Source organism: Monodelphis domestica, chromosome 2 (assembly GCF_027887165.1).
Source record: "Monodelphis domestica isolate mMonDom1 chromosome 2, mMonDom1.pri, whole genome shotgun sequence".
Classification (NCBI taxonomy): Eukaryota; Metazoa; Chordata; class Mammalia; order Didelphimorphia; family Didelphidae; genus Monodelphis; species Monodelphis domestica.
In genome coordinates, this window is record NC_077228.1 from 173,007,448 (window position 1) to 173,031,482 (window position 24,035).

At 38.5% G+C, this 24,035-nt stretch overlaps 2 protein-coding genes across 7 annotated transcripts in view; one reads left to right on the plus strand and one right to left on the minus strand.

Annotated features, from left to right (window-relative positions):
* NUP210L (nucleoporin 210 like) overlaps positions 1-18,333 on the plus strand; it is a 162,755-nt gene extending 144,422 nt beyond the window's left edge. Inside the window, exons 36-40 of one of the 5 annotated variants that reach the window (XM_016430371.2) lie at positions 11,961-12,223; positions 15,468-15,675; positions 16,909-17,013; positions 17,963-18,037; positions 18,122-18,333. In XM_016430371.2, the coding sequence (XP_016285857.1) occupies positions 11,961-12,223; positions 15,468-15,675; positions 16,909-17,013; positions 17,963-18,037; positions 18,122-18,219 (749 nt within the window). In that variant the 3' untranslated portion in view covers positions 18,220-18,333. Of the gene's footprint in view, positions 1-11,960; positions 12,224-15,467; positions 15,676-16,908; positions 17,014-17,962; positions 18,038-18,121 lie in introns of those variants that run through there. The other 4 variants (XM_016430372.2, XM_007481957.3, XR_462017.3 and 1 more) reach the window with 4 other exon arrangements.
* A 449-nt stretch (positions 18,334-18,782) lies between these two features.
* RPS27 (ribosomal protein S27) lies at positions 18,783-20,361 on the minus strand. Of its 2 annotated transcripts, none has more exons than XM_007481956.2 (4): positions 20,239-20,361; positions 19,911-20,019; positions 19,177-19,287; positions 18,783-18,864 (listed from the first exon to the last, which is right to left on the minus strand). In XM_007481956.2, the coding sequence occupies exons 1-4, from the start codon at positions 20,242-20,244 to the stop codon at positions 18,836-18,838; spliced, it is 255 nt and encodes an 84-aa protein (XP_007482018.1). In that variant the 5' UTR covers positions 20,245-20,361; the 3' UTR covers positions 18,783-18,835. The 2 variants fall into 2 exon arrangements, with proteins under 2 accessions (XP_007482018.1, XP_056672366.1); XM_056816388.1 differs by lacking the exon at positions 20,239-20,361 and adding an exon at positions 20,138-20,231.
* Between the last annotated feature and the right edge of the window lie 3,674 nt (positions 20,362-24,035).

Consider the following 24,035-nt stretch of genomic DNA (forward strand, 5'->3'; position numbering starts at 1 on the left):
GATGGATTCACCTGTGAATTCTATCAAACATTCAGAGAACAGTTAACCCCAATACTATACAAACTATTTGACATAATAAGCAAAGAGGGAGTTCTACCAAACTCCTTTTACGACACAAACATGGTACTGATTCCAAAACCAGGCAGGTCAAAAACAGAGAAAGAAAACTATAGACCAATCTCCCTAATGAATATAGATGCAAAAATTTTAAATAGGATACTAGCAAAAAGACTCCAGCAAGTGATCAGAAGGATCATTCACCATGATCAAGTAGGATTCATACCAGGGATGCAGGGCTGGTTCAACATTAGGAAAACCATCCACATAATTGACCACATCAACAAGCAAACTAGCAAGAACCACATGATTATCTCAATAGATGCAGAAAAAGCCTTTGATAAAATACAACACCCATTCCTATTAAAAACACTAGAAAGCATAGGAATAGAAGGGTCATTCCTAAAAATAATAAACAGTATATATCTAAAACCAACAGCTAATATCATCTGCAATGGGGATAAACTAGATGCATTCCCAATAAGATCAGGAGTGAAACAAGGATGCCCATTATCACCTCTACTATTTGACATTGTACTAGAAACACTAGCAGTAGCAATTAGAGAAGATAAAGAAATTGAAGGCATCAGAATAGGCAAGGAGGAGACCAAGTTATCACTCTTTGCGGATGACATGATGGTCTACTTAAAGAATCCTAGAGATTCAACCAAAAAGCTAATTGAAATAATCAACAACTTTAGCAAAGTTGCAGGATACAAAATAAACCCACATAAATCATCAGCTTTTCTATATATCTCCAACACAGCTCAGCAGCAAGAACTAGAAAGAGAAATCCCATTCAAAATCACCTTAGACAAAATAAAATACCTAGGAATCTATCTCCCAAGACAAACACAGGAACTATATGAACACAACTACAAAACACTCGCCACACAACTAAAACTAGACTTGAACAATTGGAAAAACATTAACTGCTCATGGATAGGACGAGCCAATATAATAAAAATGACCATCCTACCCAAACTTATTTATCTATTTAGTGCCATACCCATTGAACTACCAAAATACTTCTTCACTGATTTAGAAAAAACCATAACAAAGTTCATTTGGAAGAACAAAAGATCAAGGATATCCAGGGAAATAATGAAAAAAAACACATATGATGGGGGCCTTGCAGTCCCAGACCTCAAACTATATTACAAAGCAGCAGTCATCAAAACAATTTGGTACTGGCTAAGAAACAGAAAGGAAGATCAGTGGAATAGACTGGGGGAAAACGACCTCAGCAAGACAGTATACGATAAACCCAAAGATCCCAGCTTTTGGGACAAAAATCCACTATTCGATAAAAACTGCTGGGAAAATTGGAAGACAGTGTGGGAGAGACTAGGAATAGATCAACACCTCACACCCTACACCAAGATAAATTCAAAATGGGTGAGTGACTTAAACATAAAGAAGGAAACCATAAGTAAATTGGGTAAACACAGAATAGTATACATGTCAGACCTTTGGGAGGGGAAAGGCTTTAAAACCAAGCAAGATATAGAAAAAATCACAAAATGTAAAATAAATAATTTTGACTACATCAAACTAAAAAGCTTTTGTACAAACAAAACCAATATAACTAAAATCAGAAGGGAAACAACAAATTGGGAAAAAATCTTCATAGAAACCTCTGACAAAGGTTTAATTACTCATATTTATAATGAGCTAAATCAATTGTACAAAAAATCAAGCCATTCTCCAATTGATAAATGGGCAAGGGAAATGGATAGGCAGTTCTCAGATAAAGAAATCAAAACTATTAACAAGCACATGAAGAAGTGTTCTACATCTCTTATAATCAGAGAGATGCAAATCAAAACAACTCTGAGGTATCACCTCACACCTAGCAGATTGGCTAACATAACAGCAAGGGAAAGTAATGAATGCTGGAGGGGATGTGGCAAAGTAGGGACATTAATTCATTGCTGGTGGAGTTGTGAACTGATCCAACCATTCTGGAGGGCAATTTGGAACTATGCCCAAAGGGCGACAAAAGAATATCTACCCTTTGACCCAGCCATAGCACTGCTGGGTCTGTACCCCAAAGAGATAATGGACACAAAGACTTGTACAAAAATATTCATAGCTGCGCTCTTTGTGGTGGCCCAAAACTGGAAAACGAGGGGATGCCCATCAATTGGGGAATGGCTGAACAAACTGTGGTATATGTTGGTGATGGAATACTATTGTGCTCAAAGGAATAATAAAGTGGAGAAGTTCCATGGAGACTGGAACAACCTCCAGGAAGTGATGCAGAGCGAGAGGAGCAGAACCAGGAGAACATTGTACACAGAGACTAATACACTGTGGTATAATCGAACGTAATGGACTTCTCCATTAGGGGCGGTGTAATGTCCCTGAACAACTTGCAGGGATCCAGGAGAAAAAAACACCATTCATAAGCAAAGGATAAACTATGGGAGTGGAAACACCGAGAAAAAGCAACTGCCTGAATACAGAGGTTGAGGGGACATGACAGAGGATAGACTCTAAATGAACACTCTAATGCAAATACTATCAACAAAGCAATGGGTTCAAATCAAGAAAACATCTAATGCCCAGTGGACTTACGCGTCGGCTATGGGGGGTGGGGGGGAGGAAAAGAAAATGATCTATGTCTTTAACGAATAATGCTTGGAAATGATCAAATAAAATATATTTTAAAAAAAAATACAGAAGTAACAGATTGGCTACTGGGCAGAGATGGAGGGCATCTTACAAAGGCTGATAAGAGTGTATTACTTTGCATTTTGTAAATTCAGTACAAGGACTTTTGAAATAAAAAGACTTAAGGAGGAAGAAAAAAGCCTATGTACTTCCACCAAACAAGATACCCTGAAGAGCAGCTACAATAATGAATAATGGGGAAAAAAAGAACTGATGAACTCTCAGTACAAATTGAAATACAATTTTCTTCATTTTTTTCTTGCTTTTTTTGGAAATATGGATAATATAGAAATTTGTTTTGCATAATTTCACATGTATAATTTCTATTCTATTGCCTTCTCAGTGGGTATGGAAGGAGGCATGGGAAGGAAGGAATTTGTGATTCAAATTTTTAAAATGAAAGTGTTAAAAATAAGAAATTTTTTTAAATTTTAAGAGAAAGAATAGTATTCAGAACAACAAGAATTTCAAAAGAAATAAAATTCAAGAAAGGATTCTGAATCATGAAACATATGACTTCCAATATCTATATACAAATGATCAAAGTTTATGCAACAGTGTAAAGAGGTGTTATTGAGACTTGGTGAGAAGAAACCCATGACCAAATATGGCTCTGGGATGAGTATACCTTGTTCAAAAGAAACAGGAAAAGATCAAGTGAATTGGGTAGCGTTATCAATTAAAAATATGCATTCATGAGAAAAGTAGGAGCCATGGTGGGAAAACTCAGAAATTCAGAGGAGGAAACAGAAGCTATTTTGGCATAGTGTATTACAGATCACCTAGACAAAAAGAAGAAATATATGAGTAATTTGGGAAACACATCACAAGCCTGGAACGGAGGCCTCATCTAATAGTGATGGGGCCTGTAGTATTCCAAATGCCTTTTAGAGTACTCTCTCTTCCAAAAGCAAACTGCTAACAACTTCTTAACTTCCCTGAATGATAATTTTATCCTTCAAAAGACAGAGCAACTAACAAGGGGAAACTCTGTTCTATATCTGTTTCTCAGTTACAGGAATGGGAACAATGCAAACCTGGGGGAGGGAGGAAGGAGAGATAACCACTCCCTCTTTGAGTCTGTGTTAGAGGAAATCCAGGAATAATCTGACATGCAGCCTAGATTTTAGGAGAGCAAATTTCAGAGGGTTCAGAGAAAAGGTTAAGCAAATTTCCTGAACTAAAATTCTACAGGGGAAATAAATCCAGGAGAGATGAAAAACTAAAAAATGAAATTCTGAAGCCATTCAAAGAAACCATTCCAATGACAAGGAAAAACAGGAGGATAGCAGGTAAGGAAAGGAAAATGAGAAGAATAAGGCATATACTTGTAAAAATAATGTCAGGAGTCCTAAAGTTCATAGTAACCTGAGGCTGATAAGGAAAACAAAAAATATTCTTTTTAGCTAGGTTGGAGAAAAGAGAATTTTAAAAAAAGACAAACTGTTGCTTGAGAGAATGATGATAACTTCTAACAGCACTAGTTGCTTATTTCTTATTCTGTTTCTGTTTGCAGTAAGCTTTTGTTTATGAATTCAAGCCACCTGGGCCAAATTTACTGCATCTTTAGGCCCTGAAAGAACTAGAGGATGAACTAGTTGTCACTGCGGTGCTGTCAGCTGTGTGAGAAAGATTGTTGCATAACAGTAGAGGGGCTTCAGGGCTCAAGAAGACCAAGTGTCCCTAGAGAAGAAATGAAACAAGGTCTGAAAACTATAGTAAGCATGGCTTTAGTTTCTAGGAAACTCTAAAACAAATCATTGTGAAGATAGTTATCAGGCATTTAGAAATGGAAGTGATGTTCCCAGAGAAACACTGTGGCTTTCTCAAGAAAAAGACATTCCAGATTAACCTATTTTCCATTGTTAGATTGGTAGATCAAGACATGTTGGAGATAGAGCTTGGCTAGATTTTTAGCAAAACATTTGTTATGTTATCCTCATGCTATTCTAATGGGAAAAAATGGAGAGATGTGGGCCAGATTGATGAATACAGTCTGAAAGATACAGAGCTGGTTGAATGGTCAGACTCAACTAGTTAATAGGTCATTGTTAGCTTAGAATGATGTCTGCAGAGAAATGTCACAGGGATCTGTTCTTGGTCCTGTTCTGCTTAACTGTTTTGACTTGGATAAAGACATAGTGTTTCAGCTGTAAATGAGAGTGAGGATCCAGGATCCCACTTTGACATGCTAGAGCATTGAATTGAATTCAATAATATGAAATGTAATAAGAATAAATGTTGATTCCTACACTTGGATTCAAAAAAAATTAACAAATTTAAGATGGGTCAGGCATGATTTGAACTTTACCTGGAAAAGATCTGGGTCAGTCATAAATGTCAGTAAATATTACTAAACACCAGTCATATGCCAAACACCATGCTAATTACTAGGGATAAAAAAAATGCAAAAGCCAGACTTCTGCCCATAAGGAGATCACATTCTAAAGGAAGAGATGTGTAAACAATTACATGATTTCAAGATATATACAGTATAGTGTCAGTTCACTGACTCAGTGGATTGACAACCAGGCTTGGAGTGTGGGGGACCTGTTTTCAAATCTGGCCTCAGACACTTCCTAGCCATGTGACCCTCGGTAAGTCGCCTAACGCCAATTGCCTAGGCCTTGCAGATCTTCTGCCTTGGAACCAATAATATACAGTATCAATACTAAGCAGAAAATAGGGTTTTTTTAAAATATATCTATATATACAGTATAAATGAGAGGTAATTTCATAGGGACGGCACTAGCAGGAAGGTGAACCAGGAAAAAAGCCTTCTGCAAAAGATGAGATATGAGCTGTGTCTTAAAGAAACACAGGGAAGCCAGGAAGTAGAGATCAGAAAGGAAAGTATTTCAGGCATGAATGCAGGCTTAAAATCAGGAAATGGAGAGCCATATATTACAAACCCAGCATGGGTCGGGAATGTGATATGGGAGCCCAAAAACTAATATGATCATAGGCTATGTTAACAGAAGCATAACTTCTAGGAATCATATGTTTGTATCCTTTGGTTGTTTGTTCATTAGATATTGAATTATTGCCCAGATATAGGTGTGTATCCGTTCTCTATAAATTCTTTTATTTACCATATTTATCAAAAACATTTTTTCAGCAACAACTTCAACATATAGTCATTAAATTGTAATTGTGGGCAGAAGTACTATGGTAGCTGCTGAGAAAGATCCAAAACTCTAATAAGAAACTGTGGCTTGAGTTTACCATCTGATGGGGGGTAATAAAACACAAACATAAATAACTACAATAAATGATATTATATAATAAAAGTGAGAGGTACAAAATAAAGTGAAATATGAGCCTGTGTGGGGACATATTGGGGGATCAGGGAAGTTTGCATGGAGAAAGTGGTATTTGAATTGGAATTTTAAAGTGTCAGTCAAAAAACATTTTATTAAGCACCTACTTTGAACCAGGTACTATGCTGGGTGCTGGAGATAGAAAGGCAAAGGAAATAAGCCTTGCTTTCTAGGAGCTTTCATTCATATGGAGAGACATCACACAAATGTGCAGGCATCTATAGAAATAAATATAAAGTAAATGTAAAGAGATTTGGTGGAAAGGTCCTAGCAGCTGGAAGATCAGAAAAGGCCTCATGTGTTTGAGCTGTGTTTGTGATTGTGTTTGAGCTGAGCCTGGAAGAAAACTAAAGGATTTCGAGAGGCGGGGATAAAGATTCCCCCCCCCCCAAGAGGGACAGTCAGTACAGAGGGATAATGTCCCATAGGAGGAACAGCAGTAAGGCCCTCCTTGGACAGATAAGTAGGTGGAGGGGAGGGAGTTTAGATAAGGCTAGGAAGATAGGAGTTTGTATTTGATCCTAGAGGGAAAAGGGAGTCAATGGAACTTTATCCATCTGGGGAGTAAAGTAGTTAGAACTTTCCTCACTTATTCAAGGATGAGGTTGATATGTTGGAGTAGAAGGAAGGATGGCAGGGAACGTTTATTAAGTGCCTGCTGCAAGTCAAGCTCTGTGCTAAATGCTCGACAAATATTCTCAAATATTTCTTACAACCACCCTGGAAGGTAGATGCTGTTATCTTCATTTTCCAGTTTAGGAAACTGATTTGGAGTGAGGTTAAGTAACTGGCCCAGGATCACTTAGCTAAGAAGTGCCTGAGGCCAGATTAAACTCAGGTCTTCCTCACTCCTGATCCAGTGTACTACCTGCTTCCATGTCTCTTAGTGGGTAGACCAGAATCCTGTTATCCATTGCTCCCTCCCCTCCACCTGCTCATCAGTCCAGGGAAGGCCTTGTTGATGCTCCTATGGCACACTCTTTGTGTTTTTGTACAGTATGTTTGGCACCTTTGTTCCCCCATATTTAGAATATATATATATATATATATATATATATATATATATATATATATATATATATATATATATAATCTCCTTAGATACCCTAAGCTCAATTCAAATGCCACTTCATATTTTAGGCTTTTATTTGATATCTCTTTCCCTCTTTTATTCACCCCTTGAAATTACCTTGTATGTACTTGTATAGATGGTGTACATCTGGTAATTGAATTGTAGAAGCCATAGCCATCCACATCTTTCTGTTTTTTTGGGTTTTGGTTTTTTTTGCAAACTACAGAGAAATAAGGGAAGTGCAACATTATGTCTGTATGTACATATTTTAATTTACTATTTAAATTTTTTTAAATTCTGAAATTAAATACCCTAAAACAGGAACATTTCCATTTACATAGCAAAACAGAAAGAGGATTGTAGAATAAACTACGAATCAATATTTTACATTATGCTCTTTTTTTTGTCTATAATAAATTCCATGTATAACTTTCAAAGCTGTCCTACTTGTCTATGCTTCCTTCTGATTTTCCTTTGTTCTCTCCTATGCATTGGTTAAAATGTTTCAGTGACTCCTTTTGGGGAATTATTGTTGTCCTAATTAAAACAAAAGAAAAACCCCTTATAGAAAATAGTACACACACAGTAGCTACGTACAAAAAAAGTGTGTCTTTTTATATATTTTGAGACCATCACCAATATCATAGTCAAGAGATAGGAATCATATTTTGTCATAGATGCTCTTTATCTTTTGCCTTTTGGAATATTATATTCTTAGATCTCCTATTGTATTGATAGTAGAAACTGCTAAGACTTGTATGATCCTGACTGTAGTTTCTTAGTACTTGAATTGCTTCTTTCTAGATCCTTGCAATTTTTTTTTCTTTGATATAGAAACTCTGGATTTGGGCTATGACATTCTTGGGAATTTTTCTTTTGGGTTTTATTTCAGGAAGGTGCTGGGAAATTCTATCTTCACTTTCCCTTCTAGTTCTAAAAGATCTGGGCAGTTTTAGTCTATTTTCTCAAATTATGATAAAATTTAATCTCATCTAGTTTTAAGGTACCACTAATTATTTGGATAAGACATGCCACTTTCTCTTCTAATCTAGTCATTCATTTCTTTCCTCTAGGGCTTTTGTTTCTTTTATTTATATTCATGTATTTTAGGTATTCAGGTAGTCTGTTGGAAAATGCTTTTTTTTCTTATGAGTCTTTGCAGTTGTTACTGTATAATTGTGAGATAGAAGTCATTTACTATAGTTTCTCTTATTTCTTGATCACTACTCAATCTGGTGCAAATTTCACATTATTACTGGAATGCCTCTGGCAGGACTGAACAGTCTGATACCATTTGTGTAGTCATCATGGCTGGACATATAACCACCAAATTTCACCAACCACATAGGTTGGTAAAAAAATTGGTAATTGGTAAAAAAAAAAATTTTTTTTTTTTTTAATTTTAGCTGAGAAAGAGAAACGAAGTAGAAGACAATAGAAATAGAGCTAGTAAGGATTTCTTAAAGGTTGGCAGTCTTTTTACCGAGATGAAAATGAATTCATAGAGTTTGAAGAGAAAGAGGGATTGTTGACTCCATCAGAGTATTTAGTGTATATACTTAGGCTTTCCCAACAGATACAGCATCCTCACTCATCACCAAATATTGCCTTCTTGCAAGTTCTTAGGCTCCTCCCCTTCCTACTGTTATTGTTAAATTTTAGGGGTTGAGTCTGAATATATTAATTATTGGTCACCAAGGATTTTATTTATAAAATCCTAAATGAAACACTCAAGTCAGAATGGAGTCTATGGTGATTTAATTACAACAGGAGGAAGAAATTATTAGAGGGCAAGAAGGAAAGGAGGTTAACTCAAAAACCGCTCTGGCTCAGGCTGAGCCAAGGCAGGAGTCTAAGGCCTTGTAGAGCCAAGGCAGAGAAGGGAGTCAGTCCTTATCACTCACGTGACTAATCTGAAGGGAAGCTGTCTGCAGGGCTCCTCCAAGCTCCAGCTTCAGGATAGAGCTCACATCCAGCCATCTCCACAGGAAGTCACGAGAACTCCAGAGGCTGTTCTCTACCTCACTTCCTGCATCTTACATGTGCCAATGGTGGCTCAAGCTTGGCTTAGGACAGCTCAGGGGGTCAGTTAGTTGTTTCTGATTTGTCATTAGCTAGCACATGCCCATGTAGTGCGAGTGTGCACATTCCTGGGTGCTAGACCAAGCAAGATGGAGAGAATTTAAAAATCACACCACTGCAATGAGAGCCTTCCCAGGCTTGTGAGAAGTGCAGTTGGCCCCCAATTCATTACTGATCTAGGATAATGAAAATGGCTTTAACAATAAATCATTTTAATAAATTATGGCATCTCAATTTTCACCTTACCTCACATTTGAGATATTCCTTTCAACCCATCCAACTTTGTAGTTAATATAATTCTATACCTAAGCATACTCTATGTGGATACACAGTTCTAGAATCTTTAATATCAAATATGCCACTATCCCTAAAAGATAATCCAGAGCTATCAGTTTACTCCGCTATGACCTCATACACCATCTGGGAAACTTTCTGAGGCAGAGTATCTCTCCCTGGCTGCCATTCATCTAAGTATGTTGTCTTTCCCCTGTTAGAATGTTTGTACAATATTTGTAACCCCAGCATTTATTACAGTGCCTAGCACCCAATTGAATTAATTCACCAGTATATTTTTTTTAAAAACTGTTGCAGATGGATAATATGTTTAGTCCAGAACTAATAGGAGAGTAAAATGAGCAGCCCTTTTCAGTAATCTCTCTCTCTCACACACACACACACACACACACTCAATTTTCACAAAGATTCTATGTAGCTATGAATCAGGAAACAGCAGAATCTCATTTTAAATGCAAATTTCAGGTGGCCCAAACAGCAGTGGGAAAGCTATACATTGAGGTGGGATGCCAGATTGCAAGGTTTAGAAATGAACAAGAGGAGAGAAAATGGAAGCCCTAAATTTAGCTTTTTAAAGAGTTTATTTAGCTAATGGAAAGACCTTCATGGACTGAAGCAGAATGAAATAAACAGAACCAGGAAAACATCGTACACAGTAACAGCAATATCGTAGAACAATCAACTGTGATAGGCTTAGCTAGTATCGGCAAATCTAGGACAGTTATGAGGGACTTTAAAGAATGCTGTCCACCTCCAAAGAAAGAACTGTTGGAGTCAGAATGCAAATGAAAGCATGCAATTTTTCACTTGTATATTTGGGTTTATGTTTTGGGGTTTTGGTTTTATAATTCACAGAAATGAACAATATGAAAATATGTTGTGCATAGTAATACATGAATAATCCCAGCCAGTGCTGGGAGGGGGAAGGGAAGAGAGGGAGGGAGATAAGTTCAATCATATAACTTCAGAAGACTTGTATGGAAATTTGTTATTATTTGTAATTGGTAAAAAAACAATAAAATTTAAAAAGTTTAGCTGAGAAAGAGAAACGAAGTAGAAGACAATAGAAATCGAGCTAGTAAGGATTTCTTAAAGGTTGGGAGTCTTTTTACCAAGAAGAAAATGAATTCCTAGAGTTTGAAGAAAAGAGGGGCAATCTGCTAGTAAAGATGGGTAAGTATAAAATCAAAGGTATACATAGAAGAGTTGGCCTTGGCAAAGAGAAGGGCACCTCTTCATCAGAGCTAGAATAAAAAAGGAATGAGTAGGGGGCTACTAGGTCGCTCATTGGTTAGAGAGCCAGGCCTAGAGATGGGAAATCCTTGGTGCAAATGTGACCTCAGATACTTCCTACTTGCATGACCCTGAACAAGTCACTTAACCCCACTTGCCTAGCCCTCTTTTCTCTTCTGCTTTGGAACCAATACATAGTATTAATTCTAAAATGGAAGGAAAAGGTTTAAAAGAAAATAAAGGAGAGCGTGGTGGATGATATAAAAGGGATGTGAGATGAGAAGAGAGAACTATCTAAGAATGGCCCCAATTTTATTTATTGAGTTAAAACTTTTAAGACCTCAGCTAAGAGTGAGAGATGTGGTACTCAGGGAGACTTGAGGAGATAAGAGAAGATTTGAAATGGGAACTGGTGATAGGATAGAGAATAGATCAGGACTGCCTTGCTGCTTTAAAGGGCCAGTTGAGATGAAATAACATAAATTTGTAGTAGACTTCCTCTAGCTTCTATTCCTGTAGCACATAAGCCAAAGCAGAGAAGGTACAGCATATGGTAGGAGTGATACAGAGGTGGTATTTCCTAGAACGTGGGAAAAAATCCCACAGAAGATGGGATAGGTTATGATCTATACTAATGAAAGCAATCAATATATGAAGGAATTCAGCACCACTGAATTGTGGAAAAGGCAAGAATCTTTCAAAGAAATCATCAATAGGACTGCATGATTGAATATCAAGGGAAAGGAAAACAAGAAGTCAAAAATTCCTGAGGTTTTGAGCCTGCCTGACTCAAATATGATAGTATCATTGACCAGAATTAGCAAAGTGAGCCAGTAAGAACATCATGACTTAAAATTCCTTATTCAGGTTGATGCCTTATTTCCAGAAGCCATTCTGGGGGTATGAAGAAAAGTATTCCTTTCTTTCCTATTTGTTAGCCCTAATAGTTTGGGTTTGGATTAGTCTGTTCTTGTTGATCTGTTGCTTTTAAAGTATTCATCAATAATTTTCAGATATCGTTGTTCATTTGTACCCATGTTCTGTTTCTTTGGAATTCTGCTTAGGCAAGAATGGTGGAAAATAGGTTCTCAACACTGATTCCATTTCCATTCCCTCCAGTTCTCCTTTCTTTTCTCTAAAGTGTCTATGGCACTATCTTTCCCACTCCATCTCTTTCAGACTGGCCATTAAGAACCCTGTGAATCTGTGTTTCCCTCTCTGTATAGGGGTTTATGTCTGCCTAATCACAGTCCGACCCCAGTCTGAGGAGCTTCTTCAGGCCCTGAGTATAGCAGACACCTCAGTCTATGGGTGGGCCACACTCATCAGTGAGCGTAGCAAGAATGGGATGCAAAGAATCCTCATTCCCTTCATCCCTGCATTTTACATCAACCAGACAGAACTGATTCTTAGCAACAAGCAAGACATCGGAGAGATTAGAGTTCTTGGAGTGGACAGAGTGTTAGAGAAACTGGAGGTATGTTTTAGGGTAAGCCTAAATAAATAAAATGTCTTAAAAATATGTTCTGTATTCTAAGTACAAATAGAAAGGAACTGGTGAAAATCTATATACAATTTTCTGTTTTGGAATCAGTCTAGTGCCCTGCCCTAGGATCTGCTTAACTTAAGGGTCTAAAGGATACAAAACTGAAGTGTTAACTAGACACAAGTAAATGATCTTAAAGGATTAGAAAGAAATATTAAAGGCTACCTATACCTGGAGATGAGAAACCTGAGGGAATTAAAAGTTATTAAGCTGAAAATAATAGTGACCTGACTGTGCTTTATCTTCACAGATAAAATTAATCTTCACAGACAAAATTAAATTGGAATAGTTAAGGTTAAACAGAAAGAAGAGTTCCCTTCTTTGTATTTTGTTGTTCAGCCTTTTTTTTTTTCCAGGTGTGTCCAACTCTTCATGACCCCATTTGGGGTTTTCGTGGCAAAGAGGCTTTAGTGGTTTGCCATTTCCTTCTTCGTCTCATTTTACAGATAAGGAAACTGAGGCAAACAGGGCTAAGTGACTTGCCCAGCTAATAAGTGTTTGAGATAAAATTTAATTCAGAAAGATGGATCTTCTCGACTCCAAGCCAAGTACTCTATCCATTGCACCACCTAGCTGCCCTCTTTCTATTTGCTGAAGGGAAGTTGTATATTCCTTCTTAAAGATTTTGAGTGGGCCAGCCCAGCCCCATCCTATAGTTTGTTAAGCAAGAATAATATCTAAAGGCAGTAGAAGAATGAAAAAGATAGAATTTAGAGAATTCTTCCAGTATTGGCAGATTACTAGTACAAGCAGCTCAGAATTTCCCAAAATTTTTCCTGAGATTTTTGAAACTCATTTTTAACATTGCACTTAAATATTCTTCAGCTCTCACTTCCTGAGCAGTATCACATTACTTCTAATAATTATAAGCCTTAGCAACCTATTAGGATTAGCACTTTGGAGCTATCTTTTTCATTCTAATTTGAAACAAATCAGATAGGCTAGTACTTATTATTCTTATTTTACAAAAGGGGAGAAAATGAGATTGTGACTTACTTGTATCAGTAGAACACATGTCTTATTGCTTCCATTAAATACCCAGCTTCACAGGCCAGTACTATGGCCAATCCCCTTCCTCTACTCTTTCTTCTCCATCCCCCAGCATAGCCTTGCTCCCTTGATATCACTTCCAAACAACCTTTCTAACACCTTAGTTCCTTCATGTAGACAACAAACCATTACACTAAGGATCCAGTTGCATGAAACTGACAAAGAGGTCCATGACACACAAAAATAAAGAACCTCTTTATTAAAGACTGGAGTAGGTTACTGAAATAGAGGTTTGAAAAGGAGGGAGATTACCTCTGAAATAATCCTTCTTTAGGCTTTCCAAGGACTAGTATCCACTATTAACTATAAAGAAATAGGGACTTAAAATAACAAAAATTTAATTTTTAAAATTAATTTCTTTTCAAATGAAGTTCTGCCTTCAGTCCCTCCTGCTTCCCTGCCATCACATCTTTTGTTGAAAGCTAAAAAACAAAATAACCCTGTTACAGACATATGTAGTCAAACAAAATCCACATTGACTGTCTCCAAAAATGACATGGCTCAGTCAGCATGCTTGAGTCTTATCTCACCTCTCAATCAGAAGATGGGTGGCATAGCATAGTTATTGTACTGATCTCAAGTTTTTTGTCTTTACAATATTGCTACTACTATATAAATTATCTTCCCAGTTCCAATTCCAATTCAATTCATGTAATATTTTCCACTGGTTTCTTTGAAATTATCCCCTGTATCATTTCCTATAGCACAAGATTATTTCATCACTTTCATATACCATAACTTGTTCAGCCATTTCCCATTTGATTGAGATTCTCCCCTTCCCCCCAGTTTATAATTATTTTGCCATCTCCAAAAGAGCTATAAATTTTTTTGTTCAAGTGGGTCCTTTTCTTCATTCTTTGAACTCTTTGGGGTATAGACATAGATATGTCATTGAGTCAAAGAGTATATACAGTTTAATAGCTTTTTAGACAATTCCAAATTGCTTTTCAGAGAACTAGGCAATTCCACAGCTTCACTAACAGTACTTATTATACCCTACAATGTTATTTTCCATTTTTGTCCGTTTTGCTGTTTTGAAAAATATGAAGTGAAACCTCCTAATTGGTTTATTTTTCTAATTTTTAGTGATTTAGAGCACTTTTTCATAAGGTGTAATACCTTGGATTTCTTCTTCTAAAAACTATATTATTTGACTTGATATCAATTGGAGAATAACATTTATTCCTATAAATTTGAATAAGTTCCCGAAAAAGGGTTATATTTAAATGATTTATGAGAAGTCTTTAGAACAAGCTTAATTTTTTGTCATAGACCACACTTTGTCAGTGTCATTGCATAGGTCGGTTGGTTAGAGTAACAGGTTGTTGCCTATATTCATAATGGAAGACAACGTTCAACTTCAGCAGGAAATTGGTCAAAATAAAAATATTTTTTCCCATCCAAGGTAACAGACCTCCTGAAATCTAAAAGGTCCAGGTTAAAAACCCCTGCTTTAGAAGGGAACCTGTAGATTAGTTTATCTCTGAAGTCCCTTCCATTGATTAAATTCTGTTATCTTATACAGTGCTGGATGGGCTCATTCTTTATTCTTCTCCATTGTCATTGACAGTGGTTTAGGTGGAACATTTTTTGGTTGGAAGTGCAATGTATCAGGAGTCAAAACTTTTCAAAACCCTCATTCTTTATCTCTACATAAATCTCTTTTCATAGAAAATTGAAGAAAGTTCCATTCTTCAACTTCTACTTTGTTGGGGGGAAAGTATTGAATCTACAATGAAATAGTCATTTTCCATTTTAGAGGCTGAAGAGGGTTAGTGAGCTGGATCTTAACATCACTAGCTACTAGTTGGTTTTTTTTTTACCATTGCCAAGTCATTTAGAAACCTCAGTTTTGATATTTGTAAAACTGGGTGAATATCTTATACTTTAGAGGCTTATTATGAAAAGTATTTTTCATACTGCAAATGCTATTTGTTACCCACCTCGCTAATAACTGAGAAGATTCAGACTATCGATGTTCCTCTTTTACACTCAGAAAAACCAAAAGTTATTTAGTCTCAACAGATTTCCTGGTTTCCTTAGAACCCCCTCCATGCACTGTTGTGGGTATATAGATTTGTAATGAGATAAAATTTCTTTGCCCCTCAAACCAAAGCAGCTTTATTTTCTTTTTCAGGTCTTCCCTAGTGCCCCAGTCCTGGTCGTCTCTCCCCATAAGAGATCATCCCTCACTCCAGGGTTGGCCATCTACCCAGTTCATGTTCTCAACTTCACATCACTCCAGCAAATGACAGCACAGGTCTTCATCAACATCTCCTGTATACTGACAGGCCAGAGAGAGGCTGTGCCAGTGAGGGCATTGATGGAGAAATCCAGTATGGGTGGTAATTTCCTGAATCCTTAATGAAAACTTTTCTAGAGCAGCTGAAGTCCAAACTTCCCTTGCAGTTTATGCTAATAGAGGATTTAATCTATTCCAAAAGCTATCCCCCCCATTGTGGGTAGAATCATGTTATTCTCATGTTCACTTTAGTCATGTCCAGTGCCAGTAATAACCCAGCACTTTCTGAGATACTTCCTTTCTTGTCAAGCTTCAATAGCCCTTCCAACTTCCAAACCCTCCATGTGAATATTAAGGCACCTGATCTCTAGATAGCCTGCCTTACTTTATTTGGCCTGGCCTAAATTCTTGTCTTTTTGCATTTCATTATTTACTTCCTAATCTAGGAAGTGCATAGAGTTCCAGGCCTTAAGTCAGAAACTCATCCTCCTGAATTCAAATATGTCCTTAGACATTTACTAGCTGTGTGACCCTGGGCAAGTCACTTCACTGTCTGCCTCAGTTTCCTCTTGAATATGGAGAAAGAATTGACAAACTGCTAACAGTATATTTAAGAAAACCCTAGGAGGGCAGGTGGGTGGCTCAGTAGGTTCAGGCCTAGAAATGGCTAGTCCTGAGTTCAAATGTGGTCTCAGATACTTCTTAACTGTGACCCTAGGCAAGTCACTTAACCCCCATTGCCTAGCCCTTACCATTCTGGAAGGGAAAGGCTTTTTAAAAAGTCCCAAAAGGGCTCACAAAAAGTAGGAAGTAACTAAAATGACAACAAAATACCCTGGAGTCCCTTTTATGGCCCCTACCTCAGCCCAGGAGTCTGCTTGACAGGCATTCAATAATACTGATAGTCCTGTAGCTGATAGTCCTATAACCTAAAAACCTAGTTTAGTGAAAAGTACATTTTTCACTAAGGAGTTAACTTAATTGAGGTATGGATATCAGAGTAGGTAGGAAAAAGTACAAATGGGAATTGATCCATTAGGGTATATAATGCCTGAAGGGAATACTTAGCTGTGCTTCCCAACTTCAAGGCAATGTTGCACTGTCACAAATTATACATACAATAAGTCTCAATCCCCAACTCTTGTTTTTGATGAGCTCAAGTGCCATTTGGTTTTCAAACCAGAAATCCAAGCCAGCAAAGTTAGGCTTAGAAGTTCAGCTATTTTTGTGCATCTTAAGCAGAATCATTACTTGGTTAAAACATCCGAAAGGATTAGATTAGCCAACTATTCTCATCTTTTAAAAAATCCCATTTTTATTCCTACAAAACATTTAGATCAGTGTGAAGATTCAGGTGTTGTACAGCAGCTGATTGGCTCTTACCAGATTCTTCTCTTTACACTTTTTGCCGTTCTTGCATCAACAGCTGTCATCTTCTTAGGTGAGTAAACCAGTGTGCCACATTGCATTTCCCCATCCAATTTGTTTAAAAATAGCCAAGTTTTCAGGACAGTGAGATGACTCTCTGATTGTTTCTTATGTTTCAGTTCAGCCAGGTTAAGGCAAAATGTTACACAAAGAACTGAATCTCAAGACAAATCAAAAAATTCAACAGGACTTTTAGTTCCACTTAAATAAGCCCTGACCCTGTTTATAGATGTTGGATCTTTTGGTTGAATTTATAACTTTGTTCTTTTCAAAAGCTGGAAACTGTAAGCTGAAATTTGTTTAGACCTGTGTGCCAAGGTTATCTTCATAAGGAATAAATGTTGAAGCATTTTTAAAACACTAACTATATGTAGAGATCAGAAACAGTATAGCAGTAATTGGTTATTAGTGATTAGTCCAGCAGATCCAAGTTCAAATCTTCCTACTTCACAGCTCCATGAGATCCTGGACAATGCCATTTCACCTTGACTGTGAGCTCTTTGAAGCTAGGAACTGTTTTTAAGCTTTTCTTTTTATCCTGCTCTCAAGCCCAGGGTCTTGAAAAATAAGCATTTTTTTTATGGACTTAACATCTTTGAAGTCCCCTAGCTCAAAGTAAGCATTTCATAAATGTCTTTTTATTCATCTCATAGGTGGAATGATCAAGGAATAATTGGGAAATTCCACCAGAATACAAATACTTTTTAGATCAAAACTTTAGTGTACATTTAATATTTTGGGTGCCTACTTTAAATAATCTTAAACATTCAGTGAACCCCCAAAATATTAAAATTTAACACAAGGTCCATCAAAGTTTGAGCATTTTCTTAGCATGCCCAAGATAACAGCCTGCCCTGCCCTGCCCTTCTGCCCCCAACAGTAGTAAAACCTTTTTATTCCTACATTTCTTTTTCTGGATTATTCCTCCAGGTTTCTCTGACTGTTCTTTTTCATTCTTCCAGCATACAATGCCTTCCTCAACAGGGTACAGACTGTTCCAGTTGTGTATGTCCCAACCCCAGGAACTTCACAGCCAGGTAATAGTAACTTTGGGATTAAATCTCTCATCAGTCATTATGTGCAAAAAAATTTTTTTTCAGCTCTCACCTTTTTCCTTCTAGGTTATTCTTATCCTTCCACAAATCCTCCATTCATGAGTCCACAACCTCCACTTGCCTCGAGCAGACTGCAGTACTGGTTATGGAGTGTGAGGCATTAATCTATCTAGAAAAGGCCTGGCTATATTTTCAAGTTGGGAATGTAACAACTCAGGCCAAAGTAGCAAAAAGGTTGGGGTGAAAACATCAAATAAAAAGATCAAAACTGCTGTTAAGATGTGTTCTTTCTTCTTTCTATTTTTGCCCAAAAATTCCCCAGCTAGCATTTCCAAAAGAGAAAAATGTGCTAATTTAAATCTTGGCTGCCACTAACTGGCTGGGTGATCTAAGAGAAGCCATTCAACCTCTCCAGAAACTCAGGTTTTTCATCTATGAAAATTAAGTTTTTAAACCCCCACCCCCCCAAAATGCTTTGTCTTATAGACTCAATTTCCTGCTCCTCAAATCTACTTTTGTTGCTATTTTATACATAGTTTTATAGATCCAGCATAGAAAAGTAGAAGTCTTTAAAAAATTATGTTAAGGCCAATCTGTTCAGATAAAAAACTTAACATTCGTGTTTGTCCCAAAAGACTGTTACAGCCTTCCAACTCTTCTAATCCCAAGTGTTTACCACTGATGGGGCAATCCTCACATTAAAAGCAAAAAGAACAGTGGACAAAAGTGTACCAAATTTGTTTTATTCTTTATAGTTCCCCATTATTCTTGACTCAATCATTAGTGCTGCTTCCTCCTGAAGGAACATCCTGGGAAAAAGAATAGTAAACTGTTAGCTGTCATCTTAACTACTCTAACTAAACCAAAAGAAAAATTGAGTTTCCAACCACCTTCTTTAAATCTTCCAAATTACTCTTAAATCTTCCTGCTTTGCCTTCCCCCTCCCTCTCATCTAAGTTTCTCTAGTCCCCTCTTTGAGTCCTCAGAAAAGCCAAGGAATCACTTAAACATCTCTTTAAAGCAAGGTTTCCTGCAACCCATTAGAATTTTAATGTGCTCATTATCATAGAATTTGTCAAAATCTGGCTATTTCAGAATAAGGCACAAGCTTCAGTACTGACCTTCTGTAAGTCTTGCCTTTCCTCCAGTTGGCTGACAGAGTACAGTGGAGCATCCCACACAGAGAACCACTGTTTGTGCATGGCTGAAGACAGTGGTGATTTTATAGCAGCCTGAAGGGAAAACATCAGGAGTTAAAACACTTCCTACTCCCACCATTCCTCACCCAAAAGCACGTGAAATTTCCAAGTGTCGTTTAAAGTGAAGTTTCCAAAAGCAGAAAACTCAAAAGTCAGTAAGTTATACCCCTATACCTCTCCAGCAAGAGTTAGTACAGACCCAAACCCTTGCACAGCTGGGACATTACAAGTTAAAAGTCTTAAGATATGGAAAAAACCACACCTCAATCCTATCAACAAAACATCAATTACAAAAGCAGAAATCGTTCATTGCCAGGTGTAGACCAACCAGCTCTCCCCCCCTACTTTTTTCAAAGTGCTTGACAGACACCCCCAAAGCCATTCTCCCTCCTCTTTGGAAATTTCAGTTCCTCCGGTCAGCAGCCCGCGGTTAAATATATTAGCATTCCCAGGGCCACACAACAAAGCCTCCCTCTTTTTTGGGTGAGGGAGGGTCTCGGTTCGCCGCGAGCAGCGCTGGGCTGAGCAGGGACCTTAATGAAAAAACGGAGGTGCGTCAAACGCGCGCGGGGGCCGGGAATCACACCGAGGAACGTGATTCACGGGTGGGGATGGGGGGGTCGGCCCACGCGGTGCCCAGCCACACGTGACCTCACCGGGGCACTTGACATCCATGAAGTAGGAGTTCGGACTCTGCACCAGGCGTTTCTTCTTGTGCTTCCGCTTCTCCTCCTCGGGAGAGGGGTGCAGGAGATCTTTCGCGAGCTGCGAGGGGCAGAAAAGAACGGATTAGAGAACACCGGGAGGGAAAAGAGGGGAGATATCCGCCATATTCGGGCCCTGACCCCTCCGTCCCGCACAAGGGGCTCGCTTTGGCCCTTACTGCTAAAGTCCTAAGAGAGGCTGTGATCGGGGTACCCTCCCCGGCCTGCAAATGATCTGGGATAGGCAGAACATGGCCCTGTCCGAGACAAGGGAACTCACAGGCATGTTAGCGCCGAGAAGTCTTCACCGCCGGAAAAGGGCGAAAGCGGAAATCCTGCTCCTTATATACTAAGAAGAGGCGGAAGTGACGTAGCGACATCGCCACGCCACCATCTTGAGGAGGTCATTCCTATCTGCGTTTATCGAGATAATTATTTCGTCGGAAAGGTGCCGGTCTTGCGAGAATGGTCTCAGGGAGATTATAATGTCTCTAAGACTCCTTCAACTCTGGGGTGGTCGTGTCGACATCTTGGGAAGGTCCCAAATAGTGCCTCAGAGCAATAGTTAATATATTAAGACTGTTCCTTTTATTTAGCATCCCAGAATATGATCTCTGAAGAGAACCCCACAAATAGAAAATGGCAGAACAAATTACAAATGTAGTCCGGGGGATGAGCATTTATTAAGTGCTTACTGTGAGGTGGTCCCTGTGCCAAGCCCTGGGGATATGAAGGAAGAAAAAACAGCCCCAGCTCTCAAAGAGCTCACAATATAATGGAAGAGAAAACCATGCAAAGGGCCACATTCAAATCAACTAGCATTTATTAAGCACCTACTATTTGCTAAGAGGCCACGTAGATAGAATGCCCTCACTTTCCTTATTTCAATGTTGCCATTTTTCAGATGAGAAAAGTGATGTTCTGGGAAGTTTCCCATGGTGGCAGAGCTTCAAAGTAGCTAAATTCAGTGGAGAGGGGGGCAAAGAGGTGACTGGCTTGAGAGCCAGGCCTAGAGACAGAAGGCCCTGGGTTCTAATGTGGCCTCAGACACTTCCTGGCTGTGTGACCCTGGGCAAGTTACTTAACTCTGTTTGTCTCCATTTCATCATCTGTAAAATGAGCCAGGGAAGATGGTAAACCACTCCAGTATCTTTGCCAAGAAAACCCTCAAATGGTATCACATCAACCAGGACCAAAAACATGTCAGATCCAGTGCCACATGCTAGGAATGCAAAAAATGTCAAAAGACAATCCCTACCCTCCAGTCTAATGGGAAAGACAGCATGCAAATAGCTATTTAGGACCAAGCTATCCTTCCAGCAGAAAGGTAGTAAGGCTAAGGAAGCCTAGAAAAGGCTTCTCTCCAGAGGAGGTAGAGACAGGAGGAAGAGGATGTGGGGGTGGTCTGCCAGTCTGCCAGTGAAAATGCAGTCGTCAGGAGCATCCTGTTAGGTAGTGGGTGTCAGAAGTTATAAACAAAATGTATTGAACAGCAGTGAGCGAACACAGTTTGTGACATGGGCTCAGACCTGTGCTTTAGGAAGGTCACTTTTAAGGAAGGTCACTTTGATAGCTGAGTGGAGAATGGACTGGAATGGGGAAGGGCTGGAGGCAGAAAGACTACCTTAAAGGCTTCTGTAATAAGCTAGATATAGAGTTATGAGGGCCAACAATGGGGTAGTTGGATGAAGGTAGAATAGTGTAAGGGGTAAAATAATGATCATTAATAAATCTCTTAAAATATACTATTTTAAATTGTTGATGGCTAATTTTAATTTTTACTATAGATGGGACTTAGATTAAATATGGAGAAGGGGGAACAGTGAGAGAAGGTGAGAAGCTGGGGATGACACAAAGGTTTCAAACCTTTGCAACTAAGAAAATGATGGGGTCTTCCTTGACAGGAATAAGGAAGTTAGGAAGAGGGGAAGTTTTTGAGGAAAAAATAGCAAGTTCTATTTGGGATATGTTTAATTTAAGGTTTCCAATAGGCAATCCAGAATGAAACTAAAGATCAGGAGAGAGGTTAGGTCCTCTCTAGGCTTTCCCTATTTGAGAGACTAAAATCAATGAGGGAGGAAAGGAAGCAAGAATCCTCAATGGTTAGGATGGGGACATCAATAGTCAGGAATAGCCATTTGGCTGAAGAGAAGGACTATGGTGCCAGAAAGCAGATTGCGATGGTGAATCTATAGCACAGGTGTCAAAGATGGCAACAGAGTGCTCTGTGGGCATGTGGCTGGGCCTCCCCCTCTCCCCAGTTTGTTCCTAGAAAGGCAGAGGGAATCAGATGAAGCTGTTCCCCTCCCCCTCTTCATCCTGCTTGACAATATTCTTCCCATCCCCCCAGCCCTCTGCCCAGCAGCCAATGGGAGTGCTTGGCTCACTGGGGGCAGAGTTGGGAGGGGAGCAGAGTGCTCAGGTCACACCCCTCCCCCTCTCTACACTCACTGAAAACATTCCTCTCTTCACCCACCCCTGCACCCAGCAGCTTCTTCCCTCCCCTGTGTGTGTGTGTGTGGGGGGGGGGGGGGTGAAGTAGGGCATCCAGCACTTGGTGAGGGGCAACACACTATTTCTAAAACGTTCACCATCACTGAGATAGATGGACAGGGTGATCTATAAAGGATTAATCAGCCAGAAATTTAGGAGCCAATGATCATCCTAAAAATTAACCCAAAAAAATCTCTCAAGTGCCTTTCCCTAGATGGACACTAGGTAGAAAAAACTAGACAGCTGTGGTTCTTCCCTTCTAGATATTTACCAAAAGGGTGGACTCAGGTAATGCTTTTGCAAATGAGTAATTATAGGTAGGGCAGAGGGTAGAGTGAAAGTAATAATAGAATTAAACAATGAATGACCAGACCTATATGAACCAAAATATCTATAGCAGTTCCTTTTGTAGTAGCAAATTGATAGGAACTTAGGAGATGCCCATCTATTAGAAAATAGCTGATCAAATATTGGTATATGACTGTTATGGAATATTACTGTGCTACTATTACTGGTGGCACAGTATACTGGTATATAATATACAATACTGGTGTTGATTCTAAGACAGAAGGTGAGGGTTTTTTAAAAATGGTCCACATAATAGAGATTTGCAGTTTCATATACAATTCTGTTCTACAATGCTCATTTTATATGATATTTTCTAAGTTCAAAAAGTAAGCACAAAGAAAAAAAGCAATTATCAATACCAAGAATATACCAGGGTTGACTGCAGTTTGGCTTTGTGAATAGGGATAGGCACTTTGTTGGTGTGGAAATTACAAATTCATTCATTCATTCATTCATTTCAATAGGTCACAAAAAATGTTTGAGCATCTACCATGTGCAAGGTACTATTGGGATTATAAAAATCTACAAGACATGGTTCCTCTCTTTGAGCAGTTATAATCCTATAATTGAAAGAGTTCTCCAAAGTAATGTTGTGGCTTTATTAGGATGGGTAAGATTTAAGGACCCAGTATTTACTAAAAGTCAACTCCAGAGACCTTCTTCTAGATCCATCTAGATCACACAGAGAATGAATTTCTGGAATTGTTTGACAGGAGAAGAGTGCCTTAAGCTAAGTGGAAAAGGGAAACAAATATTATGAAAAAACTACTTAAAGTTGTCAAAAGTAAAATGAGATGCCTTGGGAATTTGTGGTTTTCAAATAACTAGAAGTCTTCAAGAGGAGGCTAGATGGCAATGCAGAGGGAAATTCTCTTCTGATAGAGGTTAAGCAAGAGGAGATGAAAAACTAATTTGGAGATTGTAAAATAGTAAAGATTTTTGAGCAATACTGCTTGAGAATGGTTTGTGGATACAACACATCTTATAAGGACAATGAAAAGGCATAGCAACAACACTAATTCACTCATGTATAAAACCTTAGTATCTTTGTCCCCTCTCCTTTATGTCTCATATTCAATTGATCAAGACCTATTCATTCTACTTTCATAATTTCTCTCACTCTGGAGACAGCTAGATAGTATACTGGATAGGATGTTGTTTCTGGAGTTAGGAAGACCCAAGTTCAAATATGACTTTAGATACTTATTAGTTTTGTGATCTTGGGAAAGTCATTTA

Bases quoted from the DNA above. Each gene is read 5' to 3' on its own strand.
- RPS27 (XM_007481956.2), bottom strand. The intron at 19,288-19,910 runs GTGAGGTCACGT...TTTTCCCTTCAG, and splicing joins CATGGATGTCAAGTGCCCCG to GCTGCTATAAAATCACCACT. The intron at 18,865-19,176 runs GTCAGTACTGAA...TCTTTTTCCCAG, and splicing joins AAAGGCAAGACTTACAGAAG to GATGTTCCTTCAGGAGGAAG.